Source organism: Schistocerca gregaria, chromosome 8 (genome assembly GCF_023897955.1).
Source record: "Schistocerca gregaria isolate iqSchGreg1 chromosome 8, iqSchGreg1.2, whole genome shotgun sequence".
NCBI classification, from domain to species: Eukaryota; Metazoa; Arthropoda; class Insecta; order Orthoptera; family Acrididae; genus Schistocerca; species Schistocerca gregaria.
Window position 1 is genome coordinate 289,540,770 of NC_064927.1, and position 19,731 is coordinate 289,560,500.

Here is a 19,731-nt window from a genome sequence, read left to right on the forward strand (position 1 = left end):
TAACGTCTTAGATATACTGGTACGGTGTTAAAATATGCTTCTCCCTTTCTACACATTAAACTTCACGTCTGCGTTATTTGTGCCCGTGTCAACTATGATACTGTTGAATTCTTACTGAGGAAGTTTCATCCGTTTTCCTTTCCATATTCCTGCATGTATTACGAAATGCCATAACCTGAACACGATTTTCAGTTCGGTACACCTTAATAATACCCAAGAAGGCCCATTTCGATAATAGGTAGTGATGAGTCATGCATATAAGTTTGAACCAAGGGTAAAAATTTGTCACCTGATTGAGCACCAAGAGAATCTGTAAGAAACAGAGGTCTTATTGCCATTGCATTTTCCGTGAAGATTAACTTTTCGCTCAATTAAGAAATAAATAAATTTGTACATAAAGCCAAATTATGCAGTCCTTTTCAAGGATGAGTAACTGGTTGCCCCACATCAACAAGTTCCTCCTCTGCTGTCGCTAAAACTACGAACATAAAGAGACTGATAGAGGAAATCTTGTCATGTTCTTGCGTTCTGAAGAACAGTTGCATATGATAAATAATTGCTGTTCGAAAGTCTTGCACGCCGTTACGAATTATTTGTTATTGTTGCAACGGACAAAAACATTATTTCCAGTCAAGTTTTAAGAACAGCAGAATCAGTTAACGATACACACAAAGTGAACTGTATTTGCGGTGCTGATTTGCTTTGTGTTAGTTCTAGATTTGTTATAGCTCACTGACATATACACCCACAAAAAACGTTCTGAACAAAGTATGGCGCTCCTTTGAAATTTACAGATGGACATTCGATTTTAGAATTCCATTTCTTATTGATATCAGTCGCAAAAGTAACCGTATTAAAGTAAGTACAAATGATGTCAATGTGTTTTAGTAACTTGTTACAGCACTAAAGGTGAACAAGAAAGGAAAACCGTAGAACTGGGTCACCCTGTCACTCATTTACCACATTTGTGTCATTGTCACGAAAAACTAGATTTCACGTGAATGTACACCCTCGAGTAAGTGTGACTATGACTGTACTTGTACTTTTTGTATGTACGTTCTTAGTGTTTGTGTTAGAGAGAGGTCTAGTGTTTCACATGCAGGTATCTTTTATGTTGTACATATTTTTCAGATTTTCCTGGTTGGTGCGTTTCTGAACGCTGTTCTAACAGCACCGCAATTTAGCCCGGGAGACGCTACCATTCGTGTGCTGGAGAATGACTTCAATGGAATTGACCCGTGGCACTGGAAGTATGTCACTAATGTATTATGATTAACAGACACGCTATCACACTTAATGTTAGTAGATTTAACTAAAACGTTTCCTAAGATTTCTCATTAAACATGGAAACTTTGCCCAGTATAGTAAAGTAGAGAAATAATGACAGTCTCTCAACTATTCACACTGTACATAGATCTTAAAATAAAGTACGGGACACTGGTGTAGTCCCTGCACCAGCATCTGTCCCCCCATTCCCAGTGACTCTGTTGTGAGGAAACGTTTTTCCAGGGCTACAGAGGTCGAGAAATGCAAGTGTGGTTAAACTTCCCATCGAAGACAAGGTTACTTTATTATTGGGGACAGAGTACAGACTCACGTTTGACAGATATAACGGTTCTGTGCTGTTGGAAGAAAAGCATGGAAAATCCAAACGTAAATGGTCGGTTAGAGATGTGATTCTCGCAGCCACAGAATGCGAGCGCAACGCCTCAAACATTATACAGTTTACCATTGTTCCATTGAACTAGTAACCTCCTAGATTTCTTAGTCCTTTCCGATTTTTTGAACCTATGTCTCGCCATGATGTAATTCAGCCTGTATCCTCCCGTATCTCTTTGTCTTTCCTAAGTAAACCTCATTTTCTTGTATTTTGACTAGTGTATTTCCCATTACTAGCTCAACTTAGATTGCCATCTCGGTTTCCAAACTGAGTTAGCTAATAAATACCCTCATATACTCTAACTTTTCATCGTCTATTTTTGACGTTGAAATGTATACCATAACTGTTGTTAAAGTACAAATTACTGTCGGCGTTGGTTTCCTGCCGATTCTGATGAGAATATATTTGTCACTGAATTGTTCGCAATTCCTATTCGCAACGAATCCTACTCCCGTTTTCCTGAGACAATTATGCACTCCGAACTGTCTCTTGTAACATTCACGTAAATAATGTAACCTCCCTGACAGACAAATACTTTAGCGCTGGTTTGCCTTTGTAAGTCAATGTCATTGTACGTAAACTTCCATGTGAGTATGCGTTTTCAAAAAAGTGTTGAATCTAGATCAATTTTGTGTAGTAGCATGGGTATTTGAAAGGAAAAATGTCATAAAATAAGATACGATTTTTAATGTAAGTAAAACAAAACTAACTCAGTTCTTGTCTTAGAAAATTATTTGCCTTGTTTTAGAACATTTTTGGCTCAAGTTACAGTAACGAAGTAGTTTTCAGCAGCAGAGAGGGGTATAAGAGGAAGAGGATTTTTTACCAATAAGAAAATAGAACAGAAGGTGAGCTACTGTGAACTGTTCAGTCGTAGGTAGTTCTCATGAGATTCGACAGCAGATCAAAGCGTAATGCAATAGCTTAGTTATACCTGCTGAAGTCACAATCAGAAGATGAAGAGATAGGTATAGTATATCAGAAAACTGAACGGGTAACGCCGTATGTAAGGACAGATGAAAGCCTAATGATAATAGCGATTGGACCGCAGTTGTATGGGAAGGAACAGAATTAAGGGTTAATATGTGCTTGGCAGTACGAATGAGAAAAGAGAAACACTACTTAAATTCTGAAATAAATTTCAGATGGTACTGACGAATACTTTTTCAAGAATCATAAGAGGAAGAGGTATACTTGGAAAATACCTGGAGATGCTGGAAGATTTCAGCTGGTTTACATATTTGGCAGACATAGGCTCCGAAATTAGGTACTGGATTCTATACCGTATCCACGAGCAGATATAGACTCAAACAACAATTTAGTAGTAATCAATGTGGAAGGAAGCGGGATACTGACTTACCAAGTGTAACATTACAGGACATATTGGGACATATTGAAGTATTCGATACTGTAGATTTTTAGGGGGATGTCGATACAGATATGCAAAATGTAAAGGGAAACTTTGGTGATGTTTAAATATTGTACTGAGTCAATATTAGGACATTTTGCACAGAAAGAACAAAAATAGAATTAATGTAAATATATATTAGTGTTAGTAACCTATTTTCATTCAATTTTGTAATTATATTTCATTTTGTAAAAGAAAGACTCACTGTTTGCTGTAGCTCTGATTAATTGTATAAATTATCAGTTTTGAGCTAAATTATTTCGTATAATATGGACGAGATACTTTTAAAAACTCACCAGCTAAAGAGAAAGTCTGTAAACGAACGTTTAATGCACACTTCTGGAACTTTCTATGGAGAAATTCTATATTATGATCGCAAAAATACGAAAACTTGTGGAAACTGTTTTATAACCTAATTTCGAAAGACGATTTGTTTCAAGAAATATTGCTAAAAAGATTTATTTACGTTTTGAAACACGATTTAAATCATTTTACATGTGAATGGTTGTTCTAAATCACTCGAGAAGTGTCCAGAGTCGGATGTCGGGATGTTTCTGGAAGCATCGGTAGAAATCTGGTGAAGGTTATCCAGAAACTGGTAGAAAAATGTTATAAAATCTATTTGGAAATTATGCTTGTAAGAATTTATATGTACTGATCCTTTTACTTACTTTAATCTGTACTAAAATTCTGTAATATCTAATTTAGTTTTAAGTCGTGAATTTCTATCGTATTGTAAACAAAACATTGTCAAAGACTCTCATTGTTTGGAAAGATATTAATACACTTAGGAGTTGTCAGTTGCCAGTTCGGATATGCAGTGCGGTTAGCTCTGGGAGTCAGTTGTGGAGTCTGTGAAGTCTGTCAGTTCTGTTTGTAAATAAACGTCTGTAATGAAAAATTACTTGTTGTCGTCAATGTGAACATCTCCTAATGCAACGTTTTAATTTGGTTGAGGGAGCTGGGATCGCTATAAGTGCAAACAAATTGAAGTGGAACGTTTTAATTTGGTGTTGAGGAGCTGAAATGTTATAATTTGGTGGACAAGCTGGGATGTTATACAAGGAATGATAAGACGTTTTTGAAGTTCGCTAAGGATGTGGATTCTACGAAAAGGAACGACACGATAGGCAGTTCAGCCGAAGAGGAATGAATGTTTATACAAAGGACGTCACAGGTGTTGGAAGGTCAAACACAGATACAAGGAATGTAAGATAACACAAGAAATACTTGAAGTGATCGACGAAAGAAGAAAGTGCAAAAATGTTCAGAGAAAGACAGGTGCACAGCAATATAAAACACTTAGGAATGAAATAAGTAGGAAAAGCAGGGCAGCCAAGTCGAAATGGCACAGGAAAAATATGTAGAAAGACAAAATAGCAATGGCAGATCCGTGCGAGAACTACAGCACAAGCCGCTCAACAGCCATGGATCCAAAGTGCTGGGAAGTAAAGTTATCGAAGAATGAAAACGAAATAAAAGGATCTCTTAGAAGACGATCTGATAGGCTTTAGGAAAGGTAAATGCACCCAAGAGGCAGTTCTGACATTGTGCTTGATAATGGAAATAAGACTGAAGAAAAATTAAGGAACCTTAATGGAGTTTGTTTAAATAGAAAAAGCATTCAACAATGTGAAATGGCGCAAGATCGAATTCCTGAAAAAAAATGGGGGTAAGCTATGGTGAGCGGCGGGTAATAGACAATTGACCGCCATATAACTGATACAGACACGTGTATTCAAATACAGGAACATCTAAACAGGCAGAATACAGTGCTGCGGTCGGCAAGGCCTTTATAACGCAACACGAGTATGCTGCAGTTGTTAGATCGGTTACTGCTGCTACAATGGCAGGTTATCAAGATTTAAGTGAGTTTGAACACGGTGTTAGTGTCGATGCAAGAGCGATGGGTCACAGCATCTCCGAAGTAGCGATGAAGTGGGGAGTTTGCCGTACAACCATTTCACGAGTGTACCGTGGACATCAGGAATCCGGTAAAACATCAAATCTCCGACATCACTGTGGCCGGAAAAAGATCCTGCAAGAATGGGAAGAAGACAACTAAAGAGAAACGTTCAGCGTGACAGAAGTGCCACCCTTCCGCAGAATGCTGCAGATTTCAATGTTGGGCCATCAATAAGTGTCAGCGTTGGAACCATTCAACAAACATAATCGATATAGGCTTACGGAGCCGAAGACCCAATCGTGTACCCTTCATGACTGCACGACACAGAGGTTTACGCCCGCCATCACCGATGTTGTATTATTGATGACTGGAAACATGTTGCCTGCATGTCAACAGGGGACTGTTCAAGCTAGTGGAGGCTTTGTAGTGATGTGGGACGTGGCCAGTTAGAGTGGTATGGGACAGCTGATACATCTAGATAGAACTCTGACATGTGACACACCACGTAAGCATACTGTCTGATCACCACCAATTATTCAGGTAAATTGTGCATTCCGACGGACTTGGGCAATTCCAACAAGACAATGCGGCATCCCACACGTTCATAATTGCTACAGAGTGGCTCCAGGAACACTCTTTTGAGTTTAAACACTTCCTCTGGCCACCAAACTCCCCAGACATGAACATCATTAGGCATATCTGGGATGCCTTGCAACGTACTGTTCAGAAAAGATCTCTAAACCCTCGTACTCTTACGGATTTAGCCCTGCAAGGTCCATTGTGTCAATTTCCTCCAGGTTACTTCAGACATTAGACAAGTTCATGCCACGTCGTGTTGCGACACTTCTGCGTGCTCGAGGTGGCCCTACACGATATTAGCCAGTGTACAATATGTGCAAGAAATTAGAGGGAATAATAAGACTGGACCAAGAATGAAGTTCTCGGTTTAAAGGCGATATAAGGCAGGGATGCCTCTAATGTTGAAGCTGTAGATCGAAGAAGCAAGGACGGAAATGAAAGTGAGATTAAAATCTAGGGAGAGAAAGTAGTTTGATGACATTGCCATTGTCAGTGAAAGTGAAGAAGAAACGAAGAAGAATTACAGGATGTGTTCAATAGAACAAATGTCTAATGAGTACGAAATATGGATTTAGTGTACACCGAGAAAGATCTAAGTAATGAGAAGCAGCAAAAATGGGAGCAGTGAGAAACTTAACATCAAAATTTATAGTCACGTAGAGAGAAACTTAGGAATTCTGCTACCTTGAAGGAAAATTACACAATACGAATGAACCAAGAAGGATATAAAAAGCCAACTAGCACTGGAAAACATGACAGTCTGGCCAAGAGAACTTCACTGGAATCAAAAGTAAGCCTGATTATGGATAGTGGAAAACTTGAAAAGAAGAGGACGTAAGGGTTTGAGATGTGGTCCTGCAGAAGAATGCTGAATGTCAGGTGGATGCAATATAAGGAATGGGGAGGTTCTCTGTGGCATCGGCGAAACCAGGAAAATATGGAAAACACTGACCAGAAGAAAGAGTAGAGTTATAGGTCATAAGACAACTGGGAGTAACCACCATGGTGCTAGAGGGAACTGTAGACGGTAAAAACTATAGGGGCTGACAGAGTCTGGAATTCCTCTAGCAAGTAATTAAGGAAGTAGCGTGCAGGTAATGTTCTGAGTTGAAGAGGTTTCTGTAGGAGAAGAATTCGTAGCGGGCCGCACCGAATCAGTCAGACTGCTGGCTCAAGGAGGAAATTATATTCTTTAAATCGTTTCTTGCTATTTATCAGCACCAGCACAAGGTACTTCCACCACAACGAAAATCACCCAACGTTACATGTGGCTCAAACATAATTAACCTTCGTAATACCAAGGGGAATGATGGGGCTACTTCTGAACACCTTTGGAAATATGGTAATCTAGTCAGTTTATTATATTTTAAAATTTTGAAAAATCTTGTACTTAATGAATCCTGGTACCTCATTCTAGAAATGTTTTAAATTTTCCAGTTAAACTTAATCCAAAAATTTAAGTGTTGATATTAGATGCCACTCTTGCCAGTGAATGACGTATTCAATATTTTCAGTTTCAGGACCTTACTTACACTTCAATATTTCTTAATTCAACAATAATTAACGAATTTTGAATTTTTTAGGTTGGTCTCAAGTTATCCCTCTCGACCCCTACCATCTCGTATAGCGCGATAAGCGATATGCATTGGTCTTGCTGGTGTTAATAGTGGCTGGTTATTATTTAAACTGTGTTTTACGCAACCACGGCTTTAGAATGTCAATTTTCGACATGACTGCGTGTTAGACTTTCATTAAACATTTTCATGATTGCCATTACTCGCACGTGAGTTCCGTGTTTAGTGACTCGTGCGTTACTTCGCGGTGGCTGGAGGACTCGCACGAGCAGGTGGTCGGCTGCAGCAGTGCGACCTTTCGCACCGCGACCCACATTCTTACTGCTGTTGAGTAAACCCTACCCGCAAAGATCGCTACACGCAATTGGATTCGTCATTAACGCGCATCCGCCTTGTGTGCAGCGTGAAACATAAGAGAAAGAAAATGCTAGGCTGACGTGAAAAATGTGAGTGCTCGTTACGAATCACCTTTAGGCCTCTTTCAAAACATAGGCTTACGTTATACCTTAAAATAACCCTACATCGATTTTGAGAGCCATTTGTGAATAATTAAAATGAATACGTCGCTCAATTGTGTTCTATTTTTCAAAAAGCAAAATTAGGGGTAACGCCCTTTGGACGACAAGGTAATTAGAAACGGGAAGAAACTATGGTTAGTGAAGTATAGGGAAACAAATCGGTCGTGTTCTTTCAAACGAACCATCTGGACATCTTCCTTAATCAACTTAAGGAGGTAGTACGTAAACCGTAGTCTGGATGGCCACCCGGAGGTATGAACAGCTGATCTCAAAGAACTACTCCAGTGTCCACTATCTGACTATAACGCCAGGTCCCTCAACTTTTTCTTTTTTTCTTTCAAATCGGGCTTCTCGTCACACCGTCCGTCCATTCGCTTTTCTTTTTTGCCTTCTTCGGCTAGCTTCTTGATTGTGATTCTTTTTTTTTACCTTTTTTGCTTTACGTTATAAGGAAAAATATTTATGCGTTGCTAAACATTATATTGATTGGCGACTCCATGGAGTGTTCTGTGCACCACGACCAGATAATGGATATAATTGCAAGGAGAAACAGCACTGGTCGTATTTTTTTTGTTTTATTATCCACAAAATCGATTTTCGGTCACTTAGCTACCATCCTCAGTGCTGTAATATACAATTAAAATTGGTAGGCACTGGTATCAATAAGCTTGTTGATTCCAGTGCCTACCAATTTTAATTGTACATTACAGCACTGAGGATGGTCACAAAGTGACCGAAAATCGATTTTGCGGAATAATAAAACAAAAAAATACGACCAATGCTGCTTCTCCTTACAAATTATAAACATTATATCTCTGTTACTGATCAAGCAGAGTTGATTTGGATGTAAGTTAAACTACGTGCAACACAAGGTATCCTCTTGCATAACATCTCAAGGCAATTCTCGTTCTGAACAAAGTATACTTCTGGGGCAAAGTTTACGAAATCATAGTACTGGAACACTATTGTTTAATGTGCCACACAGCGTTTCCGAGACATCAGTATACATCCAAATATCCAGTCGACACTCTACAAGCCACTGTCCAGTGCATGGTAAAAGGGCACTGTAATTAATCTTTTCCTCGAAATCCACATGCTAGCGATTGTAGAGAGTTGTAGTACAATAAATTCCTAGATTTTTCCCTTGAAGCTGGTCCATGAAATTTTGTAAGTGTGGTTTCTAGGGATACTTTACGTCTACGTTCAAAACTCTCACAAGTAATTTCAGTATCTTCGTGCCACTCTCCCATTGGTCAAGGAACATGTGTCCTCCGCATACGTTCAGTGTCTCTCATTCTAATTGTTATGGGTCCCACACATTTTCGAAGACGGTTCGCAGAAATGTTTTGCATTCACACGCCTTTGTAGACCCATTGCATTCCGTAGTACGAGGCGCGTTCAGAAAGTAATGTAACAATTTTTTTCTCTCCCAGTTTCAATTGAAAAAAAAAGCGGAATTTGTTTTGGGACATATTGAAATATTCCCGCTTCAGCGCCTATAGTTTCATGAAATACCTAAAGGTGGCGGCGCTGAACATAGTCTGCAAAATGGCGTGTGTAAGGCAGGTGCGTTCTAAGCAGAGGGCTGTCACTGAATTTCTTTTGGCGGAAAATTAGAGCAACGCAAATATTCATAGGCGCTTGAAGAATCTCTACGGAGACCTGACAGTGAACTATAGCACCGTGAGCCGTCAGCAACGCAACAAGGTCGTTCAAACCTGTCCGATCTCCCGCGTGCCGGTCGGTCGCACATAGCTGTGACTTCTGCAGTGTTGGAATGTGCGGACACTCTCAACCGAAGTGGTGGAAGGATCACAATCAAACACCTCGCTGCACAATTGGACGCCTCTCTTTGCTAGTGTTGTCACACTCGTACACCACCTGGGATACTCAAAGGTGTGTGTTCGCTGGGTTCCTCGCCACCTAACAGTAGACCATCAATAGCAACTAAGGACCAGCTGTGCGATGAAGGACGCACTCCACAGGAAGTAGTGTGTGGATGCTGGGGATGGTACTCGCGCAGCGAGACGTTGGCCTCTGGATCGATCAGTAGAGCGGTAACATGAGCCTCCCAGTAAGGTGGCGTAAGACCGTCGCATTATGATGAGAAACAGCATTGTGTAGCCAGAAGAGTGGGGAATAATATGACGTATTGCAATCCTGAATAAAATCAGAAAAAGTGTATTATTTATTGAAAGCCCTCGCATTCTATCAGTAAACCAAGACATTTACCTACCATTAATTGTAAGAGTTGATCGATTCTACGCGCGACTCGTATATATTATAGTCATAGAATACAATGTTGCTTCATTTTCTGAACATTTCAAACAAGCTGCCAATCTTCGCACCAATTTGATGTCTTTTCAAGATCCAACTCAATATTTCTTCAAATGGTTCAAATGGCTCTGTGCATTATGGGACTTAACATCTGAGGCCATCAGTCCCCTAGAACGTAGAACTACATAATCCTAACCTAACCTAAGGGCATTACACACATCCATCCCCGAGGCAGGATTCGAACCTATGACCGTAGTGGTCGCGCGGTTCCAGACTGAAGCGCCTAGAACCACTCGGCCACGCAGGGCGACAATATTTGTTCAGTTTCTCTCAAAACGTGCTTCATTATAGACATTCTCATTATCAGCGAATAGGCTGACGATATATTTAAAGTCGAACAATACGAAAAGTATGTGTTCTTACCCCTTGAAACAAGTTCTACATCTGTCAATGGCTCTCCATCGAACATAACATTTTGCATTCTCTCTACCAAGAAATTCTGAATCCAGCCACAAATTTCGTTTGGTACCGCAGACATTCGTACTATCAAAAATAAGTATACATATACTAGTGAGTCAAATACACGATTATTCGGAAAGTAAGGAACGATCGGTCGCGAAATAGAAATCACAGTGAAACTCCAATGAAGTTTTGCGCAGGTGTGTTGGGCATTATCTCTAGTATGCCTGTCGATCGCACTACGTCGTTCTTTTTAGTTTCGATCACACAGGGAGCACATAGAGATACCTAGAACAATAGTGTCTCCTACCAAGTACGAGGGCCTGGTGAGAAATTTCGCCTGAAGCTATGCAACCAACGTTACATAATTCTCAGCCGCATTCTGCAGGGGCAATGAAGATTCTCCTGCGTCGTTTTCTATTGGAAATGTTTGATTACCCACAAAACAGCCCGTAATTGTCTCCTTCTGAGTTTCGTCTCTGTTCATATAGCCGCTGGCTATGGAGACAACATTTGGGCACAGACAACGAGCTGTAGGTCAGCGCAGAGAATTGGCGGAAAGCACTGGCGGCTGCCTTCTATAACAAGGGTATTGGAAAGTTGGTACAAAGCTACATCAAACGTCTAAGTCGGATCGGCGACTATGGAGGTAGCTCGCTGGAAGTTGTAGCTAACGGTCGCAAATAAAACAGTTTTTCTTTTCACTGTGGCTTCCATTTCGCGACCTATCGCTCCTTACTTTTCGAATAGCCCTCGTACTCTGTGAAAAAAAAGAAACGTACATCTCCACGACAGTCTTGGTTCGTGGGTTTCAGGATGTCATGTGAGAGAATTGCTAGATGATCATCAGATGATCATTGTTTTCGGAACCCAGTCTGTGTAGTATGCAGAAGCTTACTCTGTTTGAGATACTTCATTTTATTTGAGCTCAAAATATTTTCTAATACTTTAAAATAAATAGTTGTCATGGATAGTGGACGGTTCTTGTAGATCACTTCTGTACCATTCTTGCGGACGGGTGTCACCGGTACTTTCTTCCAATAATATGGCCCTTTTTCTGGTTCCAGGGATGTTCTGTATATTACAGCTATAGAAGGATATAAGTGAGCCGCGAATTCGGTTTGGAGTCTGGCAGTGAGCGTCAGGCCCTAGACCTTTGTTCAGTTTTGAAGCGATCAGTTGTTTTTCAATGTCACTGACCCTGATATCCTTACCATTCATATTTGGTGTGAGCATTAATTTGTGATAATACTGATATATTTGGCTTTGTAAAGGGAACATTTAGAAACTTAGTTTAACAGTTCCGCTTTTGCTTTGATACCTTCAGTTTTAGTTCCTGTTTCACCCATGACTGTCCGAACATTAACTTTGGTACCAGTAACAGCCTTTACGTGTGGATAGAATTCTTTTGGGTTTAGTGAGAGATTTTTTTCCGTAATATTGTGCTAAGGTAGCCATCGTGAATGGTCCATTCGTAAATGTGTCAATCCTCACCTTACAGCAAATGCGCTGCTCACGAAGAGTTTTCGTTCCAAAGTAGATATTTAATGTGTTGAGTTGTAGAAACTGGCTTTAACTTGGAGATGAAGTATTTTAAAAATCATGTTCATATGACATATTCTCTTTTTCTACGTGTGAGGGACATGAAGAATCCGCCGTAGGTAACACAGAGTCATAGATTCTTCGAAAAGTTTGTTAACAAAACCAAGAAACACTGTCCGTCTACTCCGACGAATAATAATACAAGACTGACACGATGATATTCATTAGCTGAAGGCCGTATTTTAGAAACAGACAAACTGGCCTCAGAGAATGAAAACGGCAGGCCTCATTGAGACTGTCTTGAAGCATAGTTAAATTAAACGTTCTGTTCTTCTGTTATGCACGGAATTGCACGAAATAGTTAAGTTCATCTCTCTCTCCAGAGAGTTCAAGTTCCTTTGGAACAGTTTACAGTGCATGTACTACAAGAATAATTTAAGCAAAGTTTTACCACGTTCACAATCACGAAGACAGATCTGTCTTCTGCGTCGTGGCGAATCAGGGCGTTATCCCGTGCCGGTGGCGGCTCGTTGGGGCGAAGATATGGTTGGACGTCTGAGTGCGTCCTGTCCCGCATCAGAATCTCTTGGGACCTATTTTCGGTCACGCGTATTGTGGAAGCAAGTAGGTTTCTGCGACCCGCGCGCTCTGGTGGCGTTACTACGACAGCCCTCTGGAAAACAGCTAATAGTGGAAACTTTATTTACAACTCGTACAAAATAGATACGTGTTTCAGAGTCTTACTGACCTTCAAAGTAGTCACCAGCAAGTGTGTAACCAGCTGCCAGCGATGTGGAAGTCGTAAGATAGTCTTACCAGACCCGGTTGCGTTGACAGCACGAGCAGCGCGGTCTGTTGCCCGACGAATATGTAGCAGTTAACTCTTTTCTTCAGTTTAGCAATCAAGTTTCACTCACGAGAGCTTTAGTCAAGGGAGTGCAGTAGGTGTATAGCACTTAGCACCTCCATCAGTCAAATCAGTAACATTTTGCGCTGTACGTGTTTCAGCATTTTCCTGCAAAATAATGGTCAGATCCTGCAGAAAGTGTCATCACTTCTGTCTCTAAGCTGGTCGTAGGTTGTGTTCCAAAAATTAACAGCATAGAGACGGAAGTAATGACACTTTCTGCAGGACCTAACCATCATTTTCCAGGACAATGCTCAATCACGTACAGTGCAGGCTGTTAGTGATTTGTTTGAGTGATAGGGCTGCTAATTGCAGTCTCCTGACTTAAGCCCTCGTGAGTAATACTGGATTGCTAAACTGAAGGAAACACTTCATGGCATTCGCTTCAGAACTGCAACAAATTCGTCGGGCAATAGACCGCGCAGCTCGAACTGTCATCGCAATTGGCACTGCTAAGAGTATCCTACGACTTCCACATCGCTGGCAGCGGGTTGTACACAATGCTGGTGACTACTTTGAAGGTTAGTAAAACTTTGAAAGACGTATCTGAAAGACGAGCTGTAAATAAATAGTTGTCACTATTAAAGTTCCAAACCTCGTACTTTTCGGCGAAAATTTGTCACCTGGCTAGTGAGCAACCTCTGACCGTGGGAAGTATGGTGTGTTGTCGACCGTGCAGGCGTAACTTCGCGACATGTAAGAATACTTCCTGACAGTTTGGCCATGACTTTTTCTAACACCATGTATAGAAAACAGGTCACTTCTCAATGTAATTGTCCTGGTTCCCGGGTTCGATTCCCGGCGGGGTCAGGGATTTTCTCTGCCCCGTGATGGCTGGGTGTTGTGTGATGTCCTTAGTTTAGTTAGGTTTAAGTAGTTCTAACTTCTAGGGGACTGATGACCATAGATGTTAAGTCCCATAGCGCTCAGAGCCATTTGAAACATTCAATGTAATTTGGACCTTCCCCGTATTTTCAGGCGCCCTTAAATTGTTAAGGTAGATATGAGCACTCAATAAAGAGTCTTGAGTCTGAACACTGTTGTGCATCGTACTCAAACATACCTGCAATAGAAGATAGTCCACTGAATGACTATTGTGCCCTTCCTTGTATTTCCATTCGTTTACTGTTATCTCCAGCAAGTGGATGAGTTACGGTACGGCGGGTATCTGTACTGTGCTAGTACGGGATGTTCAAAATCAGTTTTTTGTCACGTTTTTAATAACGTCTTACAGTACATTACAACATATTTTTCAACAGATCTTGAGGAGACAAAACGGACTGCCGAATAAAAATATCTGGTGCCAATAAAAAAAGACGAACTGTTGTTCACATCCTCGTAATGAACGATGTTATAAGTAAAACGATCATGCTGCCTAATGTCCCACTGTTAGGCATACAACATTTGCTTGAGACTTTTTTTTATTTTGCTTCTGGGCAATGAGTTATTCACAGTGGCCAAGATAAATAGAGCACCCTTTAGAAGGTGTCCCAAAATTAACGATTCATTTTCATGAAAGAATTAGTGTAATCAATGCATCCATACGTCTCTACGTACAGGAAAGGAGAGCCATTAATTACTAGGAACTTGGTAATGAAACATTCTAAGAGGTGAGTGGGCTGTGCAGTGGAAGATAGAGAAAAGAGGGAAAGAAACAAGAAAGAAAATCCGGCCTCATGTCAACAAATTCCGGCAAAGAGGTATGCTTGATAAGGAACCTGCTGAACGGGAATCTATACATGACGAATAAGCCGGGGGCACTCAAGAGGTCGCTGGAAGGTGCCCATGAGCTTCCGTTTTCCACCAGAGCAGCGAGTTGAATATCCCATCACTCACGTTCGGTGTACTCCTTTTTGTGCTGAGAAGGACGGCGTATCGCATCTTGGTATTATATTACCCAGAGAAGGAAGACTACGCCGTCTATATCTATGTATGTACTGACCATTGAAATACTGTTAGATAACCTCGTAAGCTCAGTCGGCCACATTGCGTACATGTAGTTTTGCGAACCATCACAATTGCCATATATCAGCCGGCAACAGTCCTCATCTGATGCAACGAGGTAACAGAAATACACTGAAACAAAACTTATTCCTAGTGATAACCAAGACTAAGATTTATGAACCATTCATTTTGGCAAAGCAAACGGCAACATGTACGACTTACCTTGTGTTTAAGCTACTCCTGGAACTGCAGTTACAGCCTGACTGAATTCTGAATTCCTTTGTTTAGCACCAAGACAGGGCACCTCCCCGTTTTGCCCACGTCTCACCCACGTGTTCACTGGGGGCGTGGCCTCCTCTGCGTTGACATGTGCGGCAGACTGGTTAAACTTTAATGATTTCCAATACTTCATACAGTATGTGATCAAAACTATCCGGACACCACCCCCCAAAACATCCGTTTTTCATATTAGATGCACTGTGCTGCCACATACTGCCATGTACACCATATCAGCGACCTCAGTGGTCATTAGACTCAAGGACGTCCAATGTCGTCAGGCGATTGGGTGTCACTTGTCTCATACGTCTATACGCGAGATTTCCACATTCCTAAACATCCCTAGGTCCACGACGCCTCGCTTGGTGTAAGGAGCGTAAACATTGGCTGAATTTAACAGTGGAAAACGTTGTGTGGAGTGACGAATCACGGTACACAATGTGGCGATCCGATGGCAAGGGGTGGGTATGGAGAATGCCCGGTGAACGTTATCTGCCAGTGTGTGCAGTGCCAATAGTAAAAATCGGAGACGGTGCTGATATTACGTGGTCGTTCTTTTATGGAGGGGGCTAGCACCCTTTGTTGTTTTGTGTGGCAATATCACAGCGCAGGCCTACGTTGATGTTTTAAGCACCTTCTTGCTTCCCGCTGTTTAAGAACAATTCGGGGATGGCGATTGCATCCTTCAAAACAATCGAGCACCTGTTCATAATGCACGGCCTGTGGCAGAGTGGTGACACCACAATAACATCTCTGTAATGGACTGGCATGCACAGAGTCCTGACCTGTATCCTATAGAACACCTTTGGTACGTTTCGGAACGCCGACTTCATGCCAGGCCTCACCGACCGACCCACATCGATACCTCTCCTCAGTGCAGCACTCCATGGAGAATGGTGTGCCATTCCTCGAGTAACCTTCGAGCACTTGATTGAACGTATGCCTGCCGGAGTGGAAGCTGTCATCAAGGGTAAGAGTGGGCCCACACCATACTGAATTTCAGCATTGCCTATAGAGGGCACCAAAAACTTAAAAGTCATTTTGAGCCAGGTGTCCGGATATATTAGATCACATAGTGTATGGCCTCTTGTTGTACACATATTTTTAATTAACCCTTAAGTACATTTTTGAGGTATTTTATTGCTCCACGTGTCACTCGTCTATTTACGATTCCGGTGCGATTGCAACGTTCCAACTTCGATTTTATGCTATGTCTGTACTGGCGGTGCTTCTACACTATGCAACTGTGTTCTAACCAACGATCGTTATTTCCGTAGATACGTACCAGTTGAGGTGGAAATATACCTCACAAAGCTATAAACGCTACTTCTTTTGTTATCATAAATCACTTTTGACTGTTTCAGACAGAATGGAGCGGTGTTAGAACAATGATCAAATTTTTAATTATTATTAGCTAGTGAAGACTGACTCATCGAATACATCAGTTTATTTTCAAGAGGCAGACAAGTGTTGTGACAATGAAACAGAAATATCTGATCATGACAATGACAGCAAAATAGGGAAGTTTTACACAGAAAAACAAAAAAATAGTAAGAGAATCTGGTTATTTTTATGTATAAAACGTGTAGGTGTTGACTGTGATGACTGAAAATAAATTCGTTGAGAATGTGGGTTTCGCGGGAGGCGTGCCAGAGATAAATCCCTGCAGTCGCGCTATCCTCTGTGTCCACGGTGGCTCAGATGGATAGAGCGTCTGCCATGTAAGCAGGAGATCAGGGGCTCGAGTCCCGGTCGGGGCACACATTTTCATCTGTCCCCGTTGACGTATGTCAACGCCTGTAAGCAGCTAAGGGTGTTCGTTTCATTGTAATTTCATTCTAACGAGCTGCTTGATCACCGATAGTATCTGTTCTTTCGGACATGTCCGAAGAAAGATACCATCTTAGTGAAAATAAATTCCATGATTTAGACTAGGATACTTTTTGTTGTTTTAGATGATTCGTCCATGCACCTACCGTTATTTTTTATGGAAAATCATTGTTTATTTTTCTTTATAATTACCTTAATTAATCATTATTTAATCTCCGAACGTATTTGTAAACTTAAGTGGATTTCTTTATATTTGAAGTAAATTCCAAAAACTCTATTTAAGAGGACAGTGGTAATTTAAGAGCCTTAACTGTGTGGAAGATTATGTTTCTTTTTTGTAAAGACAGGTTTTTCATAAACAGAAGCCTTCCTCTTACTGATTTATTAACAATAAAAATAGTTCAAATGGCTCTGAGCACTATGTGACTTAACTTCTGAGGTCATCAGTCGTCTAGAACTCAGAACTAATTAAACCTAATTAACCTAAGGACATCACACACATCCATGCCCGAGGCAGGATTCGAACCTGCGACCGTAGCGGTCTCTCGGTTCCAGACTGTTGCGCCTAGAAACGCACGGCCTCTCCGGTCGGCTCTAGATAATACTCTAGGGAAATGTAGAAGTACATAGATTTGACGTGGTTTTTGTTTTTGCAGTTGAAAACTACTTCACGAAGCTATTAATATCAGTCTACATCGCGAACGTAGCTAGTGGCTGAATATGTGAACATTAGTAACGTTAGTTGGGGATACCCTGGGTATATATTATTAAACCCTGAATTTTAATACCAGTTCTTGGTCTTAACCCCACAGCAAGCGTTTGATAGTACTAATCCATACATTTAACAGCTGTGGTCGTAATGGTCCCTGGCGTTTTGGAGCCACACACCCACACATACTCAAGATCTTCTTACTCTATAGATAGCTTCGCACTGCGCCCTCTGCAGTAATGATTGCTGGATGTAATGCCTGTGCAGGTACGAGACGAGCAACGGCATCCGGCAGGAGCAGTTCGGCTCGGAGGGTGACGGCTTGCGCCTGCGGGGCAGCTTCTCGTGGCAGCCGCCGGATACTGGAGGCGCCACCTACAGCGTCACCTACGAGGCCGACGAGAACGGCTACCGGCCCAAAGTCTCTTTCGGCAGCGGACCCGTCAAGGCGCGCCCCACACCACAGCAGCCGCTGCTACGATCCTTCGCGTATATTGGAAGCAGCACTGCACTTACACTTGTCGGCTAAGTGGAATGTTACTGCTTACCTCACGATCATTCAAATGTACAATATCTTAACACAAGTTTCTGAACTAACAGCTTAAAATCTGAAACGTCCCCTTAGAAAAATTATTGAATTACTGTGCTAATAAATCTCTTACATTATTTGATTTTCAAACAGCTGAGCAAAACTGAACGTACTCAGACATTTCGCTCTTTACCTATTCTGATCAACACTAAACTGTCACACAATATTTTTAGTGCAACGCAAAAGAATGACCCTGACTAACATTTACCTATACCTTGCACAAATCACTTACAAAAATCTTCGTTACTCGAACTACTGCAATACAGCGAGCGCCACTACTGCCAGCTAAATAAAAGATTCAAACTACGGAAGGCACTAACTACTGATAGCCATAGTTAGCAAATGAAATATTTTGATAGAGAACAAACAATGTATTTACCTTAATAGTGTTCAAAAGTCATAATATATATAGCAGATCATGACATCCATTCTTACAAATGTAGTGTTTCTGATGGACACACGTCCATCCGCTCTCAAAAATCCGCCATGTCACTTCCCCACATCCACCACTGCTGGCGCCTCACCTCCAACTGCGCACCACTACGCGCTGTTAACAGCCAACAGCCCAACACTAAAATAGCAAATATTACAACAATGCTACCCAGCCACAGCACAGCCAATGATTTTCATACAGAGCGCTACGTGGCGTTACCATTATAAAAACCCAAACAGCCTACTTTTGGACTCGCCATAGGGTAGAAATTTCCGACGATTTTCTGCACTGGTCAGCAGGTCCTTGTCTGTGCCAATACTTCGCCTTCATACCCAACTGTTTTCAAGCGAGCAGAGATGAAACTCAGAGGAGAAACAAATCCGACCTGCATGATGGGTGATCAAACACTGCCCATCGGAAATGCTGTTGGGGCGTCTTCATTGCCCCTGAAGTGTGCGAAGGAGAATTGTTGTGAAGAAGGAAATGCGTGACAGTTATGTGGGCTGCATAAAATCAGGAAAAATGTCACGGCATTAACTATTGCTTGGCATTCAAGACTATTTACTATGCATCTTTATGTCCTCGCGGTGCGCTGAGAACTGAAAAGACAGAAGTGACACTTTAGACGGACATACTAGAGACACTACCCATCACATGTGTGAAAAGTTACATTGAATTTTTGCTGTGGTTTTCATTTCATGAACAATCTGACATTAATAAGCGAACACCCCTCGTATTTCTGTTCATAAACCCTGTTTTATTTACAATGCCACGATAGCTGTATTACTGTCACAGTAAGACACATATGCGTGTCTTTTTGTAACGAAGGCAATACACTAAATTCTTCTGAGCACCATACCTTACTGCTAAAGATGATCAATGACAATTTTCGCAAAATACTTATCCATTCTTCAATAATTTATTTACCCTCTCATCGACATGCTTTTAAATAATTCCTCTACAGACAGTCAGTCCAGTCTAAAATAAAACAAATTTATCTTTAAACATTTACAGCTTTTCATAAACTAAATATTGGTGGCCGTATATATTTACGTGTCTGATGGTCTATAAACTAGAGCAAAGGTATCGGGCCCCGAAGATTCCAATTTCAGTGTCAGAT

The 19,731-nt window shown here is 41.2% G+C and overlaps 1 protein-coding gene across 1 annotated transcript in view; it reads left to right on the top strand.

Annotated features, from left to right (window-relative positions):
• LOC126284424 (flexible cuticle protein 12-like) overlaps nucleotides 1–18,255 on the top strand; it is a 32,024-nt gene extending 13,769 nt beyond the window's left edge. The window contains exons 2-3 of the mRNA XM_049983342.1: nucleotides 1,132–1,250; nucleotides 17,857–18,255. Of these exons, the coding sequence (XP_049839299.1) occupies nucleotides 1,132–1,250; nucleotides 17,857–18,118 (381 nt within the window). The 3' untranslated portion in view covers nucleotides 18,119–18,255. The remainder of the gene's footprint in view (nucleotides 1–1,131; nucleotides 1,251–17,856) is intronic.
• Nucleotides 18,256–19,731: the final 1,476 nt, after the last annotated feature.